Source organism: Lacerta agilis, chromosome 3 (genome assembly GCF_009819535.1).
Source record: "Lacerta agilis isolate rLacAgi1 chromosome 3, rLacAgi1.pri, whole genome shotgun sequence".
NCBI classification, from domain to species: Eukaryota; Metazoa; Chordata; class Lepidosauria; order Squamata; family Lacertidae; genus Lacerta; species Lacerta agilis.
This window is the reverse complement of record NC_046314.1, coordinates 50,965,802-50,987,383: the sequence shown is the minus strand read 5'-3', so window position 1 is coordinate 50,987,383 and position 21,582 is coordinate 50,965,802. Positions and strand designations below refer to the sequence as shown.

The following is a 21,582-nucleotide window of genomic DNA, read 5'->3' as shown; positions in this document are numbered from 1 at the left end:
ATGAAATGGTTTCAATTCCCTTCAGGGGCATGCCAGGTTTCCAACATGTGGTCTGTGTTAATGCTTTCACAAGAGTGGCCAAAAGTGGGTTCAACTAAGAATTCATTTACACAGTAGCATTTTTTTTAATGATAAAAGATTACTTGTAGACAAAATATTTATTTGAGATGTTTCATAACTTGGACAAAAAGAAAGGAAATTCAAAGTTAGAACAGATGCTTTGTTGTCTTTTGTTCATGCAGAAAGACTGTTTTCCTTTTGTGCTTTTTTGCACTAGCAAATCATCAGCAATACGGACAAAGAAAGTTGTGTTATTCTTAACTCATCATTTCTTGGTTTATTTCTTTGGTTTGGTTAAAAGCATTGGTTCCTTCTGATGTTTCTTCTTTGTTCTATTAATATATTTCTATTTTAAAACACTTTGTTGTAGGAAACGTTTTAATAAGAAATACAATTGTTGCCTTGCTATTGTTATTTTGTTGAAAATGGCTGCCAAACACTCATTTCAAGATAGAGCAGACAGATAAACCTCATATTTCAAAAGGATGGCATGTCCATAAAAATAGAATGTTATTCTAGCCTTCTGATCGTTCTAGCCTTCTGATCGCTTCAGTAAGGCTGAATGAACCTATATTTTTAAAGAGTTTTTGTAATAAAAATATATGGATGAAAAGGTATTTGGAATTAGATCTATATGTGTAGGTGTGTTTAATGTGTATTTGTTCTATGTGTATGTGTATGTATATGTAAGTGTGTATTTTGATTAATAAAAATTATTTAAAAAAATAAAAAATAGAATGCTATTATATGCAGTTTTTTCAAAGGTTTTATAATAAAACAATTCCTAAAAATGCTGATTTGTCCTCCTGCCCATGCCAAATCACAGTGACTGCTCTTATGTGCAAATCTTGTAGATAAAAAAACTTATATTTCAAAAAGAGAATTAAAAGTATTCATGCACAGGTAAACTAATACCTAGATGCACACACATAACAGCCTTTAGGTTTTGTGGCCTGGAGACACATTCTTCTTCTTCTTCTTCTTCTTCTTCTTCTTCTTCTTCTTCTTCTTCTTCTTCTTCTTCTTCTCTTCCTCCTCCTCCTCTTCACCACCAGTATTTTGTGCAAGTCTGGTATGTTGAAAAACTTGCATTTCGAAAGATTAAAAACTTTTTTTACAAAAAGATGCATGCCCACAGGTAAACAAATACCCATGCACATGCCCACAGCAGACATCTGGTTAACAGAACTCATGGTGTGCAGTGAAGTAGCATTTGAGGGGCGGGGGCAGCACACAGCCCAAATACATGCCATCAAGCACCACCTGCTAGAGTGGCTAGGAAGCATGAGGTAGATTTCAGAGGCATAAAACTGAAATAGCTCAGGTTTCTACAAAGGAGCATAAGCTCGTACCCGGAAAAAGCTACCCATGCACTGACAACTTTGCGTGGGCACATCCACGGGGGGGGGGGCAGAAAAATAAAACTGTTTTGCTTAAGCTTTGTGGCCCTGTGCAGACATAATGCTTAACCATAGCCCACCTTCTTTAACTATGGTTAACACTATGTCTGAATATGAAAACAAGGGCTGTAGAACCTTGTGCCATCCAGACTAGACAACAATTCACATCATCCCTGACCATTGGCAGTGCTGGATAGGGCTGATAAGAGTTGGGAATCAAACAGTATCTGGAGAGCCACAGGTTCCCCACCCCATACCGAAACGAAGCTCAAAGTATGGCTGTAAGTGAAGATGTGAAACTGAATGGCTTTAATAATAACTTCCTCTTTTCACATAGCTTGGATGACTAATTGAATATGACAGTTGAATCTAGAACAGGCACCCCCAAACTTGGCCCTCCAGCTGTTTTGGGACTACAGTTCCAATCATCCCTGACCACTGGTCCTGTTAGCTAGGGATGATGGGAGTTGTAGTCCCAAAACAGCTAGAGGTCCAAGTTTAGGGATGCCTGATCTAGAATAAGGGTTGAATCATGAGCACAGTGGGTCTACTCTAAGCATTATTACGCCTGGATCCAACCCAATGGTATGAATATCACTCAGATTAATAATTTAGCTACCTTGCTTTGCAGAATGAATTCCTTCTCACATTTTACAAACTTATTTTAGTTTGAACTGTTATTATTTCTAATTCTTTAGCAGCTAAAAAACGACACTAAACCAGTCCAACACAGGAGCTTGGATCTAGCCTTTAGTTCCCAGATATAGTCAGTCTACACACTACAGGTTAACTGTGGGTTAAGTCAAAATCAGTCTGGCGTTGTTCCTCAGTAGACTAGTATAGAAGACAACCACTGTGAGTTATAGGCAACAGTTTAACCTTTCCTAATCCCTATACTTAGATCATTGCCGAAATATGATGCTCTCTCTGTCTTATGGGTTACATTAATCACCAGAAAGTCTTAGAACTAATTATAACATGCTTAAAATAACTGACTTGATATTAATGGTAATAAAAAGCAGAATGTGTTTCCTGTGAAAAACAGTTTATTTTAAGGACTAACCCTAGTAAAAAAAACAACAACCCAACAACCTGAACTTTTTTTTTTTTTAAGAACACACAAATGAACAGTGAAGCTTTTAATGAAAACCAGCATGCATAGCTGCATGGAAACTATGTCTAAAGGAAGCTTTTTGGCAGTTGCTGCCGAGCTTGAATCTGCAAGGAATGTAGTACGCAAAACCCTTCATTTTTAGTTCTCTCATTAATTGCTCCAAGTCCCGTTTTGCAATTCCCACTACTAGCTGTAAAAATGATGTAATTGTGTTTTAGGAACTATGACACATCATTTAATATTTACAGTAAACTGCAATAATACATGAAAAGTAAGGGGGGAAATTTGCTTCTTTCAAAAAAAGTAGTTTCCAAATGCTATCCCTATCAAATTTTGTCCTCATTATTTTTTCATTATTTTTTTGTGTGTGAAAGAATGTGTCCTCACTATCACCTCACATACAGTATTTTCCATATCCACTAGGGTTTTTCAAAACAACAACAACAACACAAATACTCATTTCCTGCCGTACTTCTATAATAAGCAGTTTGGGCTGACTGGCAAACCTTTAGCATATTTTTCAGCATACTACTACATCTGTTCATTTTGACACAACATTCCCATTGCCAACCACTTTGGTAGGAAGCAGATGATGTCATTAGCTACCTTCCCAGTCACGTAACTATTCTGCACGCAGACACACACGCCAATGATTTGCTAAGGATCATATCACATACGACACAGCATCAAACCTAGGTTTGCTCTATGTATATATTTGGGGGAAGTGATACATTATGCTAAATGCATGGATACATTTAAAGTGTATTGAAAACAAAACAAATGCAAAACAGCAGGCATGGGAATCAAGTATCAAGACTGCAGTGCAAGTGTGTGTGTGTGGGGGGGTAACTCTCCTCATGCTATGTTCTTATGGCCATACAAAAATTGCATCCCCCAAATTTGCTATTTCCCATTGGCCTATTAGTAATTTCCTTCCAATAGCAAATAGCAGTTCTGGAAAGAGTTTTTTAAATCGAGCTTATGGCATGGGGGAAAGGAATAAACTGCTTTCCACAGAGCACTGATCTGATTTCCCGCTCAATAGAGATAGATAGATGATAGATAGATAAATGACAGATAGAGATAGATGATAGATAGATAGATAGATATAGATAGATAGATATAGATAGATGATAGATAGATAGATATAGATACCGGTAGATAGATAGATAGATAGATAGATAGATAGATAGATAGATAGATAGATAATTAGGTTGCCCTAGGGTACTAAAAAGTTTGAAAGTGTTATGTATATGTGGCACTAGAATTGGAGCTGTTGAAGAGTTCACGTTCATTCATTAACACAGTACACTTTGTAACTAACACTAATGTAATCTGATTTCTAAACAAATCCTGCAATTTATTAAAATGGAGATTTGATAGTGCAGCATCTTCAACTGGGAAGTCCATTATTTCCGCAGTGGAACATTTATTTTAGGTGCATTTGGCCGGATGCGCTGAAAACCTTTTCAACCCTCAACAAAAGGAATATTATGTCTGTCTACTCTCTGGAGGAAGCAGCACTGGTTTCCTTTGAAATGGATTTTGCATAGCTTCCATATCGCTTTAATGCCAAATGCAGCATTTAATATCAAAGCAGAGCAGATGGACAGGTTCCCTGTGTCTTTACGGTGGAAGCTTTGCCCAGTACTTTCAGTGTTTAGATTTCTGAATGAGGATCTTAGGACCTGAATATAATACAAAAATGTAAAGCAGCTGCCTTTTCAAGTTCTACAGATGGATACTCAGTGACCCACCCAGAGGTCAGTTTTCCTTATTACTTTGGAGGCTGACAAACAATAGACCGCCAGAATTATATGGCTTCTAATTTTAAAAAACCAATTATTGGTTGCTAAGCATAGGAACTTGCATTTTCAAGATAGCTTTTTAACATCAAACAAATTATGGCATTTTAAAATTATGTGTGTGTGAAGGGTTATTGTGTTTGTTTGCTACTATGCTATGTATGCTTGTGTTTTCATATTTTAAACAGCCCTGGATGAAGGGCAGTATACAAAATTTAATAACTAAATAAATAGGAAAATAAAACAAGCTGGAACAAAATGAAGCTAAAAAGAGTGCATTGTGCAATAGAATATGGAAGGCTGGCAAATGATGAGAGTAAATTCCTCAAACTCTGAAAAGAAAAGAACCAGAACAGAGGCCAGAAAAATTGAAAGGGAGCTTTATCAGCAAGCTCAGTTCCCTGCACACCTTGTACATTTTATCCACAACATACTTCCCCGCAGGTGCTTCTCAGCCTTGCAAATCCTGGGGATATGCTGGTGGCTAGAAAAAGCCCAGCCTGCTACTGGAAATGTCCTAATTGCCTTCATTGGTCCCACTCCCAGCTCTCCCAGGGGGTTCAATGGGTTGTGCCGAGGAGCCAACTTCCCTCCTGAGCCCTGACTCTACCCATTGATTCCTGCACCTGCAACTCATTTGCTTCTGTGATGCTGCGGCTGCTTCTCACTCCAGAGCCAGTGTGGTGTAGTGGTTAAGAGCGGTGGACTCGTTATCTGGTGAACCGGGTTTGTGTCTCCGCTCCTCCACATGCAGCTGCTGGGTGACCTTGGGCTAGTCACACTTCTTTGAAGTCTCTCAGCCCCACTCACCTCACAGAGTGTTTGTTGTGGGGGAGGAAGGGAAAGGAGAATGTTAGCCGCTTTGAGACTCCTTCGGGTAGTGAAAAGCGGGATATCAAATCCAAGCTCTTCTTCTTCTTCCTCCCTGGCTTATCAGTGTTTCCCTCATTGCCAGGCTCAAGAGTGACATCACTCCTGTCCAAGCCTAATGCTCTCACATTTTTTCACCCACCACTCTTACCCCAATCAGCTTGGTTCACCCACAGCCCTCTCGCGTCAAGATATACTCTCTAGTGCTTGTGGCTGATGCAGGAATCCGCCAGCTCTACAGCAGCACCCCACCCTCAGCAGTGTTAATACTGCATGGAATTCCATGCTGCTGCAGAGGAGTAGCCCTGAGCAAATGGTCAAAGGCTACTCATGACTATCGTCCTACATGGTTGTTAAGAGTCATCTGGTAATTGCAACAGAAAGAAATTCGCCACGCAGCAACATGTGCAAGCTCCTCCCTTGTCATGGTCCGATCACTCCCTGTACTATTGTGCAAAAATAGGGCTGCACCGCTACAGTGCAGAGGATCAGGCCTGGAAAGACTGCTCCAAATTCCCAGCATTTTCTATCTGTTCAGATTACTTAAAGCATGCCAATAAAATTCCTGAGAATGACCTTACTCAACTGCCTGAAAGGTTTTCAATAAATAAACAGTAACTTTTTCTAGTTAAACCTATCCAGTCTTTGCATTAATCTAACTAAGTGAATTCAAGTCCCTGACAGAAAGATTTATATATTTAATGCATTGACACTAAGAACTCAAGTGCTGCAGTAAAGCTTCTCTTCAATATCAAGACAAGGCAAGACATTGATAAGCTACCCCTGCTCTACTTTGATCTAGGGTCTATGGGTTGTGGATGGTTCTTTAACAACTCTTGTAATGGTTTGCTCCCAAGGATATTTACTCACCCCACACCAATCACTCTCCTGAATACAATTTTGGATTGGACAAAGTAGTCATTCAGGAATGCTACACACAAAATGAATTCCTTCACAGATATTGCCATGTATGAAATTTGCTAGTATGCTTTATGTCCCTTATCATATGTGCACACATCCTTTTTTTCTGTGGAAAGCCACAGCCAACTGAGGTTTCCAACCATGCTGAAAAGCTGACAGGCAAGCAAGTATGCAGGAATGGGAGATCTGAGAGCTATAAATAATTGCATAGCATTTTCCTTTCCTAAACATTTATGAACAGTAAGTAGCTGTGCTTTTATTCATGAGCATTGCATAATGATATCAATGGTAGTTTTTGTTTTTTACACTTCAGAGAAGCCATTATTTTTTCAGCCATTAACATACTACAGATTACAATGCTCCATATGTCTGTAATAATACAAATTAACTGAATAAGTTTCATATTTATATTTGTTCAGAATGTTTCTATAGTACAACAGTTCCACCAAAATGTGCAGAAAATCAGCTTCTTCTACCATACTGCTCCAATACATACTATTCTAAATGTATCAGTTAGTCTTAGATATGCATAATACTGCTAAGTTTTATATAATGCTCTTTAAATGCTATATTTAACCTTCTGGAAGAGAACTAATTTTATAATGTAATTCCTGGAATGACTAAGTGGAGAGCCTTTTCCAATGGCTTCTTAACTTCCTCGTCCTCTGGATTTAATTTTATCAAATGGAGTGTTCACCATTATGCTACATTTCATATTTGTACACCACTTCTGGTAGTTTATAGAAAAATGAATCACAGAAATTACTCATCAATCAGTCAGAAATAAACATGCCTGATTTCATTGTATACAAGTGTGTGCAGAATACAGATACAATTTCCTACATAGCAATGATATCCTTGTAAGAAGCGTGAAGGAGCTCTAATACCACATGGAAGACTCTATAAATTATGATGGCTCTATCCCACTTATGAATAATCAGTTAAATATTATGAAGAATCAACTTAGAGAGAGAAAAATAGTGGTACTTTGAGGGGGAAAGCACAAGGCCACGTGCATCAGAATTTACACTAATCCTATACTGGTGACCAACTCTACAAGGAAAAACTGATGAAACAAGCGTCAAACATGAAAATGAATTGTCATGCGTTCTGAGGTTTTTGACCTTTAGCATTTGCTGCTTGAATCTAAACAAAAGTAAAAAAAAAAAAATCTGAGGCGTCTTTTGGAAGCATTGAGTCCAGTGTCCAAATTAATGAATTTCAGCAACAGTTCCAATTCTGACGTCCAGTTACCCAACACTTGAAATGGTTTACGCATTACAGCGGTCATTTCCCAAACTCTTTAAATCATCCTGTACATTTAACCAAAATATTTGTTGGGAATGATGAATGAACTCCCCATTGCTTGTGTTGGATCGAGAGGTAAACAAGCTAATCATCTCACCCCACAAAAAAATGGGAAGTAGTGCATCTTATTTCTAAGCCACCTGGATGTTAGATTGCAAGTAAATTTAAATACATTTGTATTGTTTTATACCAGGGGTTGCTAAACTCTGGCCCTCCAGATATTGCTGAACTACAACCCTTATCATCACAAAGTTTTCGCTTCTGGACTAAACCTCTGTCAGCCACTATGAATCAAAAGGCAGTATCCTGTATGTGTTCAGGTGTCCCCCCCCCACTTATGCGAGGTTTATGTTCCCAGACTTCACGCATATAGGTGAAGTCATGTTAAAGTAGGGAGGGCGCTGTTGAGAGAGGCTGGGAAGCTGCCTTCCCTGGGTGACAATGCACCCTTCTTCGTATGCACTCTGTCTGCCCCTGGTGACCGGAAAGTTGAGTTTGGGGTTAGTGTGTTGGCGGCCGGGTGGCTACTTGTGCCCAGTGCTGCCCCAGGGCTTCTATGCTCTCTCCCTGTTCATCTTGGAAGATGCTGGAGACTGCTTCCTTTTATCTAGTCTCCCCCCCCCCCCGTAAATAGTGTTGCTGCCTGCTTGTGGGGTGATGAGAGAGAGGGCAGGGCTGATTGGAGGGCGGGTGGACTCTTGGATCCTGCCCAAGGAACAAAACTGACATGAACGAGCAAGGGAGGGAGGGGCGGCCAGAGGCATGGAGCACCCTCCACACGACAGCTCCGTTGGCCAGGAAGAAGAAAGACAAGGAGGTTAGGGAGTTGGGGCAGTGATATACTCGGAGTGGCAGTACTGTTTTCCCCACACTCCAGTTCTCTTTTTGCTGTTTTGTCTCCATTTCCTGGTTCAAATAATTTATTTACATATTTTACAGTGACACTTGTAAACGTGATCACTCATGAGTGGAATGCATGTAAATTGGGGGAGGGGGGAACTGTCTGTAGTTCTAAAGTTTACAGAAGAAATCTGCTATTATACAGCTAACAATAGTTTGTGACCAATTTCTCTACTCATTTTCAACCAACAAAGGAAACTCTGTTCTTGGCTAAAAGAAATTACTCAGGCTTTTCTGCTGTTGCTCTTTGGTAATTTTTCAGACTTTGAAAGGCAGAAAAAACACACACCAGATATAGCGTTTACTTCCTCTCAGATTCACTTCCCGATTCAGAGGTAATCCCCTAGGGTATGAGGGGGAATGCTAGGGGAATTCAACAAAAGAAAAAAAGGGAACTCTATGCACAGTGATCTACTTATTTCCCCCCCCACTGCTTTTTACTTGATAGGAGTTTTGTACAACCATAACCCTCTAAACCAAATGTGGCCCACACATTATGTATGGCACCTTCCCAGAGACTCAATAAACCTGATGTAGCTGCCTGCTAGGGTCTACAGAAATGGGAAGTCTAGATATTTAGAATCTTGTATAGGGTAGACTTACAGCCCATAAAACTACTCTGGGTATACGTATTTTTTTTTTACTCAATGTATTGTTTTGCCTATGCTCCGAACCTGATTGATCATCATATTTGAAGCCGGGAGGCAGTTTGCCTCAGTGTTAACCCAGTTACTGTGTGTGCTCCTGTATGTACATACCCTCCCTCCCATAACATGCAGTTTGTTTATTTCATTTGCAGTCATCTGCAACATCTTGCTTACCCGTTTCCTACTTGTAGGACTTCATTTTTCAATGAGAAATGTTATAAAAAAAAATCTGCATGAAGAAGGCAACGGGCAAATTCCTTGCCCTTTCAATTTCTCTGATTTACTGCTTGGCAGAACACAGGCTGCCTGCTTATGACAGCATTTTTTCCTCTGGTTCATTATGGGATATTTGGAGTTAAATTAATAACTGTCAGTGAACTTCAGTTCAGACTAGTACTCTCTATCAAGGGTTTTCATCTCCCTAATTTCCTGTCGCCACACACATGCACATGCACACACACACACACACACACACACACAGACACACAAAAAGAAATGGCTAATAATAAGGTAAATACCCGAGACATGATCCATTCTTGATCATTCCCACCTTCCATGTGGTGAGCCTTTGCACAAAGGAATGGCTCTCAATGGCACTCTCGTACTTTCCTAGCTTCCCCTCCTCCTGTGGACACCACAGCACTGTTGCTGTTTGTGCGCCTTCCATGGCCTCATCTAGCTGCTGTTCTCTTCCCAGGGAAACTTAAGAATAAATTTTCCCCAGGAGAGGAGCACAATCAGTTGCATCTGTGAAAGGCACACATAGGGAACTCATTCTGCATAATGATCAGTGCACCGTGGTGTGCATGTGGCCAAGACAGAGAGAGAGAGAGAGAGGGAGAGAGAGAGAGAGAGAGGAAAGATGCTGATTTCTTCTTAAACACATGATAAGCTTACTCCCCTGCCCAGAGTAATCTCTCTCTAGTAGAAAATTAGGGTCACACTACATGCTAAGCCTGGAAAGCTGTGATTTTTCTGCTTTTTCTTCATTAAATGCACCCCAGTGAAAATGAGACAAGGATAATCATTTGTCCAGGGAAGTACAGAGAACCTGGAGGCATTTAACTCTACAATTTTCCCCGATCTAAAATTACACACATATTCCAGATACTGTTTCCTCTATGGGGAAAAACCTAAAGCAAATACAAATGGCTGATTGAAATGCTTATTACCATCTGTTTATAACAGCGAAACTGCATGTCACTCTGGGAAAACTGTGATTGATATGATGATTTAAAAAAGCCCAATCCTTTAATGCAGCTTCCAGGAGAGGTGCTTCTAATTTGATTAGGAAAATTGTGCTTAGGCTGATGGTATTTAACCCTCCCCTCTGTGTCTCTAAGAGAAGGAAATGTATCCTCTCTGAGAAAAGGAGCCTGTATCATGTCTGTATTCTTGTCCCACAATAAATCCCCACCTTGAATGGGGCTATATGTAAACTATATCCAGGACCATTTATTTCTAGATTCCTAGAATCCTATCAAGCATGAACTCCATACAGGCTATGTGAAATTACATCATACCAGTATAGGGATGTGGGGAGAAATAGGGTTTTGCTTGCCTTTTGGTAAGAAGCTACCTAACTCACACTTATGTCAAGCCAATATGTGAACCAAAAACACAGCTGGCTATCCTTTGAAATCAGCTCTTCTCATTTCTCCAACCAATGCATGCAAAAACACATACATTATGAACATAATATACAAAAACATTTGCAAATTGCTGCAGAAGTATGGAGAACTGAATTTACGATAGGAAAAATGAGGAAAAGAGAAACTGAAATTGACATGTCTATTCTTATACCAGTCACAACGTCAGGATGATACTAAGCACAGATCTGTGCATGACAATAGCTCCTTCACTTGCTGCTAAATCTCACAGAAACGAGATCCCTATCCTTTGTACACAGTCCTAGTAAATAGCAGATTTTAACAGCCATGGGGCATATCAGATTCCAAACTTGATACATTTTTTTAGTGTCTTATTTCTTGGTTTTCCATTTACCTAATATTTATGTGGTTTTCCACTTGTCAATTGTTTTCCATTTATCTATTGTTTTATGACAACTGTTAAAAGGTTATTAAAAGATAGAGAGTCTAAGAGGGAAAGCATGTGAAATGAAAACTTTCGCTGCAAAAGCAGCATGTCATTTGCTGTGAGGGTGTTTCAGAGAATGGCCATTTAAACCCAGGTAAGGAAACCCCCCAAAATATTTCTTTGTGCAGGGGTAGCCAACAAGGTGTTCTCCAGGTGCTGTTGGGACTACAAATGCCATTGTTCTTGACTATTCACAGGGCTGACTGGAGTTGTAGTGCAACCATGGAGGGCGCCATGTTGCCTACCCCTGGCATAGTAGAAGGTAGAGCAGTTGTACCTGATTTAGAAACGCATAGTGAAGCAAGGCGAAGTGGACAGCTTGCTATGAGAGTTTGTTTCCAACTCTGATTGCATACTCAGGTAATTTCAACAAAATTATGAAAAAATGCTTCATTGGGGAGCACTGATCCTACTTTCCTTTAAAATGCCAGTCATCTTCTTCAAAATACAGTGCAATAGTAACCATATCTAAGTGCTACTGAATTCAATGGGGCTTATTCCCAGATAAGTGGGGTGAGGGCAATTATTTATATTACCGGGGCTCTTCATACATTTCATTTTTGCAGGTGTACATAAGGATGTACAGGAAAAAAACTGCTTAAGGCAACAAGAATGCATTTGCAAACACATATATCATATAGTGACACTCATCATAGAACAATGATGGGCTGCATTTCTCTCTTGAAAGCACACTCACCAGAGTTTGTTTTCGTGTATTGTGCGAAATGGCCTGTAGTCACCAGAGTGTACCAACACCATTCCGTCCGTAACACCACAACATACCTGACACAGAGTCCTTTTAGTGATGGTGCCCATGATTTGGAATATTCTGCCTGTCAGGCTTGAATTTATTTATTTTTATGCAATTAAATACAGTGGTACTTCAGTTTTCGGGAGTCTTGGAAGCCAAATGTTCAGGAAGCCGAATGCCAAAAGCCTGGAAGTAGATGCTTTCTTTTTTGAACATGCCTCGGAAGTCGAATGACTTCCGCTGCGTGTTTTTCAATTTTCTCCATTGAACTTGTAGCCAGTCCTTTGTGCCTCGGTTTTCGAATGTTTCGGAAGTCGAACGGTCTTCCAGAATGGATTACGTTCGAGAACTGAGGTACTACTGTATGTTATTTGCAATCTGCTCAATGTGCTCTTGTTTATCAAAGTGGCTTAAATGTTTAAATATTATTCAAGCTTACCAAGTGTTCGGAAAGGTCTTTGATCTGGTGGCTGAGAGAAGAAACCTGGTTTCAGGGCGTTTGTGATTACAATGTCAAAAAGGTCTTCAAAATCATTCCTATGACAATGATAAAAAACAAAACAATCAAAATGCATTTTAAGGCATTAAATAGATATTTGCCCTAGTATAAAGAAGATCAACTAATTGAATTAGGGGTGGGTTTTTGTTGTTGTTGTTGTTAGGGTTTCAGAAATATTTGTTTAGGAATAATTTCTGTTTACTATATGCATGAGAATATAATTTACATAAGAAATTTAGGAAAGACACCTTTATTGCAACACTAGATCATGTTTGCCATACACCTGAAAAAAATCCCCAGGAGTTTTGATTGCTAATCAAATGTGAAGGTAATATAAGAACAAGCAGACAAATGAGTTTTACAAGCATCAGAAATGACTAAAGTTCTTATCCTGACTAAAAATAAATAATTTAATCCCTAAAATTAACTCCATATGTGAAATGCTTATGATATATAATACTTCTAGTCAGGTAATCAAATCTGAAAAATATTGAGTGCTGAAGTAGGCAAATACTTGACAATACATTTTAATAATATGAGATATAAGCAAATGGTAGCATTTATATACCTTGGGCACAATCCAGGGAAAGTTATACTCACTTAAATCCCACACTGAAATCAATGGGAGTTAAGCGCTTTCTTTAAATTGAGCATACATCTCTCACTTAGATTTTATGGATTGCAGTCAACAGCTAAACTCCAGTGTAGACTCCTATTATTGCTTAGGTCCTATTATTAATGAAGAAACATTGACCAAAAAAAAAGCTTTACAGGGCCATATTCTTAACAGAGATATGAAAAATATTCTGTACAAGGGTCAACAAATTAGACTTTCATTCCAACAACATTGGAAATGTGGTTTAAAACAGAGAGATGTGTTTGTTGGCTAAGGGAAAGTATGTCTAAACTAACTGCAAAAAGTGCAGAAATGTCCTTGTTCTGAGGTTAAACTTGGTGTCTGTTCTATTTTCTAGATTTGTTCATGGTCAGCATGATAATATAGCACGATATTCTTATGATACATAATATTCATAATCAGATAATTAGTATGCACATAGGTCAGGATGATATCTGACACCATAACCCTATTCATTCCCCCTCATTCAGTGTATATGCACAATGAATGTCTGCAGAGGACTGAAGAAAGGAAGCATCTGGAAAAGATTTAAGGAATACAGCATTCTGAGTGCAAAAATTCAAAACTAAAGGAAAAAAGAAATAAGTTCTATGTGAATCCATTTACTGTATAAAAAGGAGAAGCAAGGAAAATGCTGACTTTCCCCCGCCCTTCACCTTTCCAGTTTAATATTTTCCAGTTGAATCTCCTCATGAATTTAATTGGAAGTTGCAATGGAAGCTAGCAGACCAGTTTAACACATCTAGAGTTAGCATGCTGTTGTTCACTTAGGCTGCAATCTTCTGCCCACTACTCAATGTACAACTAATTGGATTGAATTGTGCTTACTTGCATATAGGACTAGGTTATAAAGCCATATGTTTATTTGTTTAATATAAATAAAATACATAAATCACTGATGGTATCAAAAGCCACTGGAATGTCCAAAATAATCAACAGGGCTGCACTCCTGTGTCCTTTCCTGGAGAAGGTGGTTTGCCAGGATGGCTATGGCAATTTCAATCCCAAAAGCAAGCTGGAGTTTGGATTGGGCCGGCTCCAAATAATCAGTGCTATCCAAAACTGCCTGGAGCTGGAACACCACTTCCTGCTCTAGCACCCTTCCCAAGAATGGCTACTTTGACACTGGACAGTAATTATTCAAATATGCTGGATCCAGATTAGTTTCTTTATAAGTGGTTGAACAACTGCCTCCCCTTTAGGGTAGTTGGAACCACACCTTCCCTCGGTATGGCACCAAGCACCATGGAGATACAGATTGATAATCCAGAACTGGCTGCTTTTGATAGTCAGGAAGGAAAAGGAATCCAAGGGCTGGTGAGAAGCTAAGATGTCCCCCACCTCACCCCAAACGGCATCTGTCAGACACTAGAAATCTGCTGAAATAAATGTATGTGGAGGGGTTTGTGTATCTGTATATTTTCCTCTGTGTGAAGAAAAACACCAGATTTTGAACAACAACATCAACAACATAAATGGCCCATGGGGAATGGGTGAAATATCGCTACTCCACAGCAGTTATGGCTGCATTTCAGCAAATAAAATAAAAACAGATAGTGGGAGGTTGCTCCCCTATCTCCTGCATCTCAGTAAGTTTGGCCGTCATTAAGAGTGCAATGGGTGAACTGGCCCCCTATGATTTTTGGTCACAACTTAAGATACAAATGTACTCAGCATTAAATCATCAGATGCCCATTTCTAACCCTTTTCATTCCTTTTTTTCCTGCTAACTGCAAGATAAAGTCTAAATGAAAACAACAAATGATGGAAGCATTCTACTTACCCTAAGGTGTGTTCACATAAAAGCCTGCAGTAGTCACTGTGAGAACTGGTAATCAATAGCAGAATCTTTCCACTGTCCTTGAGTCTTCTCAGCCACTTTTTAACAGGATCAGGACAACATTGTATGTATTTTCCTGGATTGCGTTTTACTTCTGGAAAGTATGTCCCCCCATTTTCTGAAAAGTAGAGGATAAGATTATGCAGAGTATGGAACACACGCATGCCATTTGCACACAGCTTTTAAGACTCTGCTCAACAGCTGTTCTCTGCCCCCACAACTGCTTTTAAAAATAAGTTATGTGATAAAAGGGAGGTGTACAATTTTATTGCTGGGCACATGGAATCCCATATTTAAGCACTCATGTGGATTTTGATATATGAAAAGAAGTGTTATGAAATAAGGAGGAAAGAGAAATTTCAACGTATGGTTTACTTTGGTAATAATAACTTTACCACTAGACAGAAAAACTATTATATCTAAACATGCTTGATCTTCAAGAACGCATTCATGATGCCATCAAAATTCTTATCAGATTTCCACATTTCTTAGAAAATTGCATTGGGTACATACTTCGGCTCAAGGAACCTCAATTACTGAGAAAATCTGCAATGCAATGCTTCCTCATAACAGAAACTCTGAATGTGTCACAAATTATTGCCACAACCCCACAGAGCTGAACAGTATGACTACTACCCACCACGGCACATACAGAATTAACAAATGTGAACCATGGCCCAACTCTTCCTCGAAAGAGAGAACACCAAGTGTATTCGCTATGGTTAAGGTAGTTCTGCAGCAGTCTTCCCTGACCTGGTACCTTCCAGATATTATGGACTACAACTCCCAACATCCTGAACCACAGGCTACGCTGGCTGGGAAAGATGGGAATTGGAATCCAGCAGCAACTGGGGTGTGTGTGCCATGTTGAAAGATACTGTTCCACACCAACCAGAAAGCTGAACCAAGGCACACTAATTGCCAGAGAAGTCTGAAATTGGGAATGTTTACACACTTAAAAGCCAAAATTAGGAAACAAACTTCAGGCTGCAGCAGAAGCCAGCACTTCAGCACAAAGGAAGCAAAACCACAAGCTGGGTGGGATGTTGGACTGTGGGAGCTCCACTGGCACCAATATATACTTGCATCAGACTCTGGCAGAATTCCCAGTGGCTGCCAGGCACATGCACCTCTGCTAATAGCATGCAAGCTGGATTTGGTAACATTTCTATATGCATTTCCCTCTCTTGCTCAATACCGTTGGTTAGCTTCACTGAATGGTTTAATAAATCCTAGACATTACTTCTCCTTGTGGAATGTGCACAGTGCCTTCCTCAGATCAAAACGCAAACAAAAATTTAAACCTCTTGGTCTTCAACTATTTCATGAGGAGGAGTAGAGTATATTTGAAATGGCAATATCTGTAGGGAATGAAATACTCTCAGCAGTTGGTTCAAATCCAGTTGCTAAAAAAGAGGTCTTGGAAGGGAGCCAGTGTATAACCACTGATTTCAATGGGATAAAACAGCTTAAACTCAAAGTGCTCCAGGTTTTTACCAGCTTAAGGATCCAGCTTCCAAAGCAATAAGTAGAATATGTTATAACTGCTGCATAGCAAATGGTTTTCTATAACAACTGCAATGAAAGGGGGGTAGCATTATTATATTGTAGCATACAGGAACAGATGTCTATACATAAAGGAAAATCATTCTAGTTTAAAAAAGAGTAGTTTCGGTTACGGTATATATAAGTTGGTAAAGTCGTACCTTGGAAGTCAAATGGAATCCATTCCGGAAGTCCATTCAACTTCCAAAACGTTTGGAAACCAAAGCGTGGCTTCCGATTGGCTGAAGTAAGCTCCTGCAGCCAATCAGAAGCCGCGGAAGCCATGTTGGATGTTTGGCTTCCAAAAATAGTTCGTAACCTGGAACAGTCACTTCTGGATATGTGGCGATCAGGAGCTAAAACGTTTGAGAACTAAGCTGTTATCAATATGATAAAAAAATTAGAAAATTAACAGGTCTTGGACACCAACAAAATCCTTTGGGCTGGTCCTTTCTGTAGAGTTTGATAACTTTTTTGTTAAAAAATTACTGAGATGGATTGTGTGTGTGTGTGTGTGTGTGTGTGAGAGAGAGAGAGAGAGAGAGAGAGAGAGAGAGAGAGAGATTATCAAAAATAGCAACGAAATGGTAAATATGCATCTGGGCTGTACCACACTAGATTGTGAAGACATTCACAATTCCCAGCTCACACAGAAAAATTGATGTAATGTATAAATGTCCTAGCCATACCTGTCTAGTCCTCCCTGACATGACATTTTTCTGAGTGTAAAAATATTTTTTTCCTGCAAGGGGTATAAGCTTTCATCAGTCAAACCCTCCTTCTGCAGTCTGAAATGGAGAGACACGGGCTTTCCACTTCATCTATAGTTTGAGAGAACTAATCCTGTGTAACCCTCATTGTTTCTGCTACTACAGAAAGCATAATACACTGTTATCTGGGAATGAGATTACACTGGAGCGATCTGTGCTGTAAAACTCTCCAAGGTTTATTTTGAGAAACTGCCAGAATCTATATTTACCAGAGTATGCCCCTACGGTTTTAAACTCCTCTTAGGATCAACATATTTGGGTTTGGGGTTTGTTTTTTTCCAGCAGACTCAGAAGATGAAGTAACACAGTTCTGCTGAGATTGTATTTTTTCATCTTTCCTTAATTGCTCTTCTTAAAACTCAATGCACTAAAGCCTAGAAAATGAACATAGGCATACAACAATGATTCTATTGTTCAAGCTAAACAGGCTTGGCCAGGCAAAATGCTTGGAACCCTACTTTGATCTCTTCATAGAAACAGTGGGGTATAAGTGTGCAATAAATACAGTAAAAATAAAAGAGAGAGCAAACAAGCAGTGATTTGTAAATGAGAATGCTAAACTGAGGTGAGTAATTAGTTGCATGTGGCCTGGCTGGCTGAAGAATCTGGTCTGAGCACTGAGTTTCCCTTGCAGATCACTTCCTCATAAACTTCAAGTGATTAAACTGCTTTGTGTGTGCAAAAAAAGAAAAGAAAAGCTGTCTTCTTCAGAGAAAGACCCGCTCATTCAGGACTTCAGCATGCACACTTGAAGGTTTCAGTCTGTGAAGTGATTTATTAATTTGTAAAATAAATCCCTCAGAGCAGACCTATTGAAACTAGGCATATCCATTAAATTCAATGGGTCTACTCACATTGGAACTTTGTTGGCTATAACACAATGATGTTAAGGCCAACTGATACGTTGACAACCACTGTCAAGAGGTGCTGCGTGGCCACTTCATGTTACGTGTAACTCATTTCCTCCCTTTCTCCTTGTATTACGTCTTTATAAAAAGTTTTTAGCACATTCCTATGACGATCATGCTGTAAATCTGATTCCCATGAAGCCCACAGATGATTCCCATTTACTAAAGCAGGATTCTTTCTTGTATCACTCAAATCCCTTTGGAAATGTTTACCTCATGTCTGACGGCATCAGCATTCATGCATACAAAGAGCCTGGCCATACCCACAGAAGGAGGCAGCAGCAATACACAATAAAAAGCAGAGAGCTCTAGGCAGCATTGGCTGCAACAGCCATTACCACTGCCAAGAGCTCTGCCACAGGAAATATGGACCATCTGGCTTCAAAACTGGGCAATGCAACAATTGTGGCAGGAATGAGTAAGCACTTGAAACTGCTAAAGCTGCTGGGTACAGAGGTGTCCCAAAGGTTTCATACATCTCTGGCATCCCAGTGCTGTTTTATTTTTTATATATAGCTCGTACAAATTGGCATTCTATGCATTCTATTCATAAAACCCTTTCAAAAGAAATACAAAAAAATCTGTGTATTTATTTCACTAGGTCAATATCTCTGCTTTTTATAGTTTCTAGTAGTTAAGTTGGGCGAAACGAAGGGAAAAGGGCCATGTTGACACTTCACAACTGACAAAACGTTGTAATAATACTCTTCAACTTGTTACACTAAATGGGACAGAACCCAAGCAAGAGAGCTGTTGTCAGCTTCCAAAACTCCAGAAAGGTATATAAATCCTAGAATACTCTGAAACAAGCAGCAGTAAATTTCCTAGCCCACTGACATGTACTCTAGAGGCAATCTTAGAACCAGGGGAAATTTTGGTCCTTCCTGCAAGCTATATGGCTAGGCAGGATTGGGGAGTGCAGCTACTCTCCAAATGGTGCGGATGTGATGCTGGCCTGGATGTGGTTGCAAGGCCAGAGGGTATGGTCTCACCTCTGTGATTTAGGCGAAAACCTATTTACCGGTAATTAATTCACTTACTAGTTAATATTATTTATATCCTGGCCTTCAGATATGCTCTCATAGCAGCTTGCAAAAGGCTTAAACATTTGAAACATCATAAAATAAAATCAAAACAATCAATTATCTAAAAAGACTATAGCTTAGTATCAGCCTAACAAGGGGTGGGAAACCTTAGGCCAGGGGGGTGGGGCTCAATTCAGGCCCCCCCTCCATGCCTCTCTGTCTGGCCCTTGGGACTTTCCATTGGCCATACATCTTTCTCAGACCGCACGTCTCATCCTCCTCAGGTACCATTGCCTGGCAGAACATGTTCTTGAACTGTGGAAATGCTTCTTGTTTGCATGGATGTTTGGATGGAGACATGTGTTGTGGGTGTGAGGAGAGAAAGTTGAGAATTTTGCAGGGTTCAGATGTGTCACATCCACTGCTCCACCCACTTTTGCCTTGAACCATGTCTGCCTCTGGTTCCCGAAAGGTTCTCCATGAGGGAATGGGTTCCTCAAGCTGGAAAAGGTCCCCCATCCCAGCCTAACACAACAGAATCCTTTGGCAGTAAGGAATTGGCAAATCTGTCAGAAAATAACAAGAAAACGCAAGTAGGTTGTCCCAGTTTTCTTGAACAAATAAATGCGTATCACATAGCTCTCCTGTGCATAAACATCTGAGCACTTATCATGTCTTATGTATTTACCGTATTGCCACATAAAATGTCTCAGTCCAAACCCGAACTGACCTCAGCTCCCAAACGAATGACTTAAAACTACATATTTGTTTTAATCTATCTTGTCTATCACAGTCAAGGGGCATTAAACCTTTTTCAGTCCAAGGGCTGCATTTCCTCTTGAAAACCTTCCAGGAGCCTCTTGCCAATGGTGGGCACAGCAAAGCGAAAAAGGGGGTGGATGAATGGATAGGGTCTTTACTTTGTAAAGTAGGCTATACTCCAGCCATGCAAAGGTCAGAGGTGTCAACACACATACCCCTTTCATCCAGGTCAACATAAGGCATTGTCACTGTACATTGCAACCAGGCAAAAGCACTCAAAGAGGGTTCGGAGCAGAGCCAGTGAAGGGTGTGGCTTGGGGGGGTGGGATGTAGCTTGGCAAGGGAGCCTGGCCTGGTGAGAGCCCTTACGACCAGAGAAAGAGGTCTGGAGGGCCGCATCCAGCCCCAAGTCTGCTGTTCCTTAACCATTCCATACACTTGGCTATATTTGTTAGCAACATCCATAGTTTTAATACATGGATAACTTTCCCTAAAGTAAATATCATTAAGCTAAATCCCAGGGCACAGAAGTCTGCAGTGCTAATGCGCCTTCAGCAAGAATTAGCCATTTGGTCACATATCAAGGAATGCACTAACTGCTTGTACGGTTTGGCTGAGGAAAAGGAATTAAAATGAAGAATTCAGACAGATGTTATGCAAATTCCACAAATAGCTGGAATTTTACAGCCAGCGTTTAGTTACTTTTGAGACTGTACACACACACACATGCTAATACCTAAGCTTTGTTCCTGCAGCTGTATACGTTGTATTCCTTATTACCACAGTTGAAATGCAGAATTTTGTTAAAGATTTATTCTAAAGTCAGTAACCGCCTTGATCAGTTACAACCTGACCTAGTCATACTTGGAAATTAAGTGCAGTTTAATGTCTGTGTAATTACTGTATATATATAATCACATTCTTATCCCCTCAAAATAATTTAAATTTCTGTCCATTTATCTAAACAGAGTTGTCTAAGGGAAACATATGCATGTTACAATTACCAGTAACTTCTGCCACAGCTTGCCATCATCATCATTATTATTATTACTGTGCCACCTAATTTGAAACTTCCCCATATTTTAGAACACTTGATGTGGAGTAGCAGGATACAACCTAAGTGGAAAGACTGGTTAAATTTCTAGTGCTAAAGGTATTATCTATATACATAACACAAGTTTCATACACAGGCTATTAACTTTTAAAATAAGATCTGTGTTATTGTGAATCTAGGCTATCACATTATTATTTACCTTCTGTGGATTCATTTTCTATTTCCAAGCATTTGGACTGCTTTAAGATGTAACCCTGCCTTACATTAAATAAGACCTTAACAAAATGTGATGTAGTAAGCTTTGGGGTTTCATGCTCCTCCTCCCTGTCAGTTTACAGTTTATTTTGTCACAATACGGCAAACCATGGTGTGTGTAAGCTCTACCTTGCTAACAAACCTGATCATCAAACCAGAATCAAACCACCATTTGGCACCAAACTAGGATCACATTGTGGAGTTGATATTGTTAATTAAACAGAGTTTGCATTCAGACAAAATTTGAATCTATTTGTCAATGCTTCAAATTTTCCTATTTTTGCATGCAGATGAGGGAATGGGAAGGGATAGTACCTGAGCCAAAGATTTGCCACGGCATGTTCTCCTACTAACAAACCATGTGTTGTCTGAATGCAGACTTTCAATGTGCAGGATTTTTTTTTTTAAAGCTGC

General features: G+C 39.7%; 1 protein-coding gene across 2 annotated transcripts in view; it reads right to left on the bottom strand.

The window, feature by feature from the left end:
* The window catches only part of NT5DC1 (5'-nucleotidase domain containing 1), a 90,810-nt gene that overhangs the window by 11,128 nt on the left and 58,100 nt on the right, over nucleotides 1-21,582 (bottom strand). For both annotated transcript variants that reach the window (XM_033143641.1, XM_033143640.1), the window contains 2 exons: nucleotides 14,793-14,967; nucleotides 12,313-12,410 (listed from right to left, as the gene is read on the bottom strand). In XM_033143641.1, coding sequence (XP_032999532.1) covers nucleotides 12,313-12,410; nucleotides 14,793-14,967 — 273 coding nt within the window. The remainder of the gene's footprint in view (nucleotides 1-12,312; nucleotides 12,411-14,792; nucleotides 14,968-21,582) is intronic.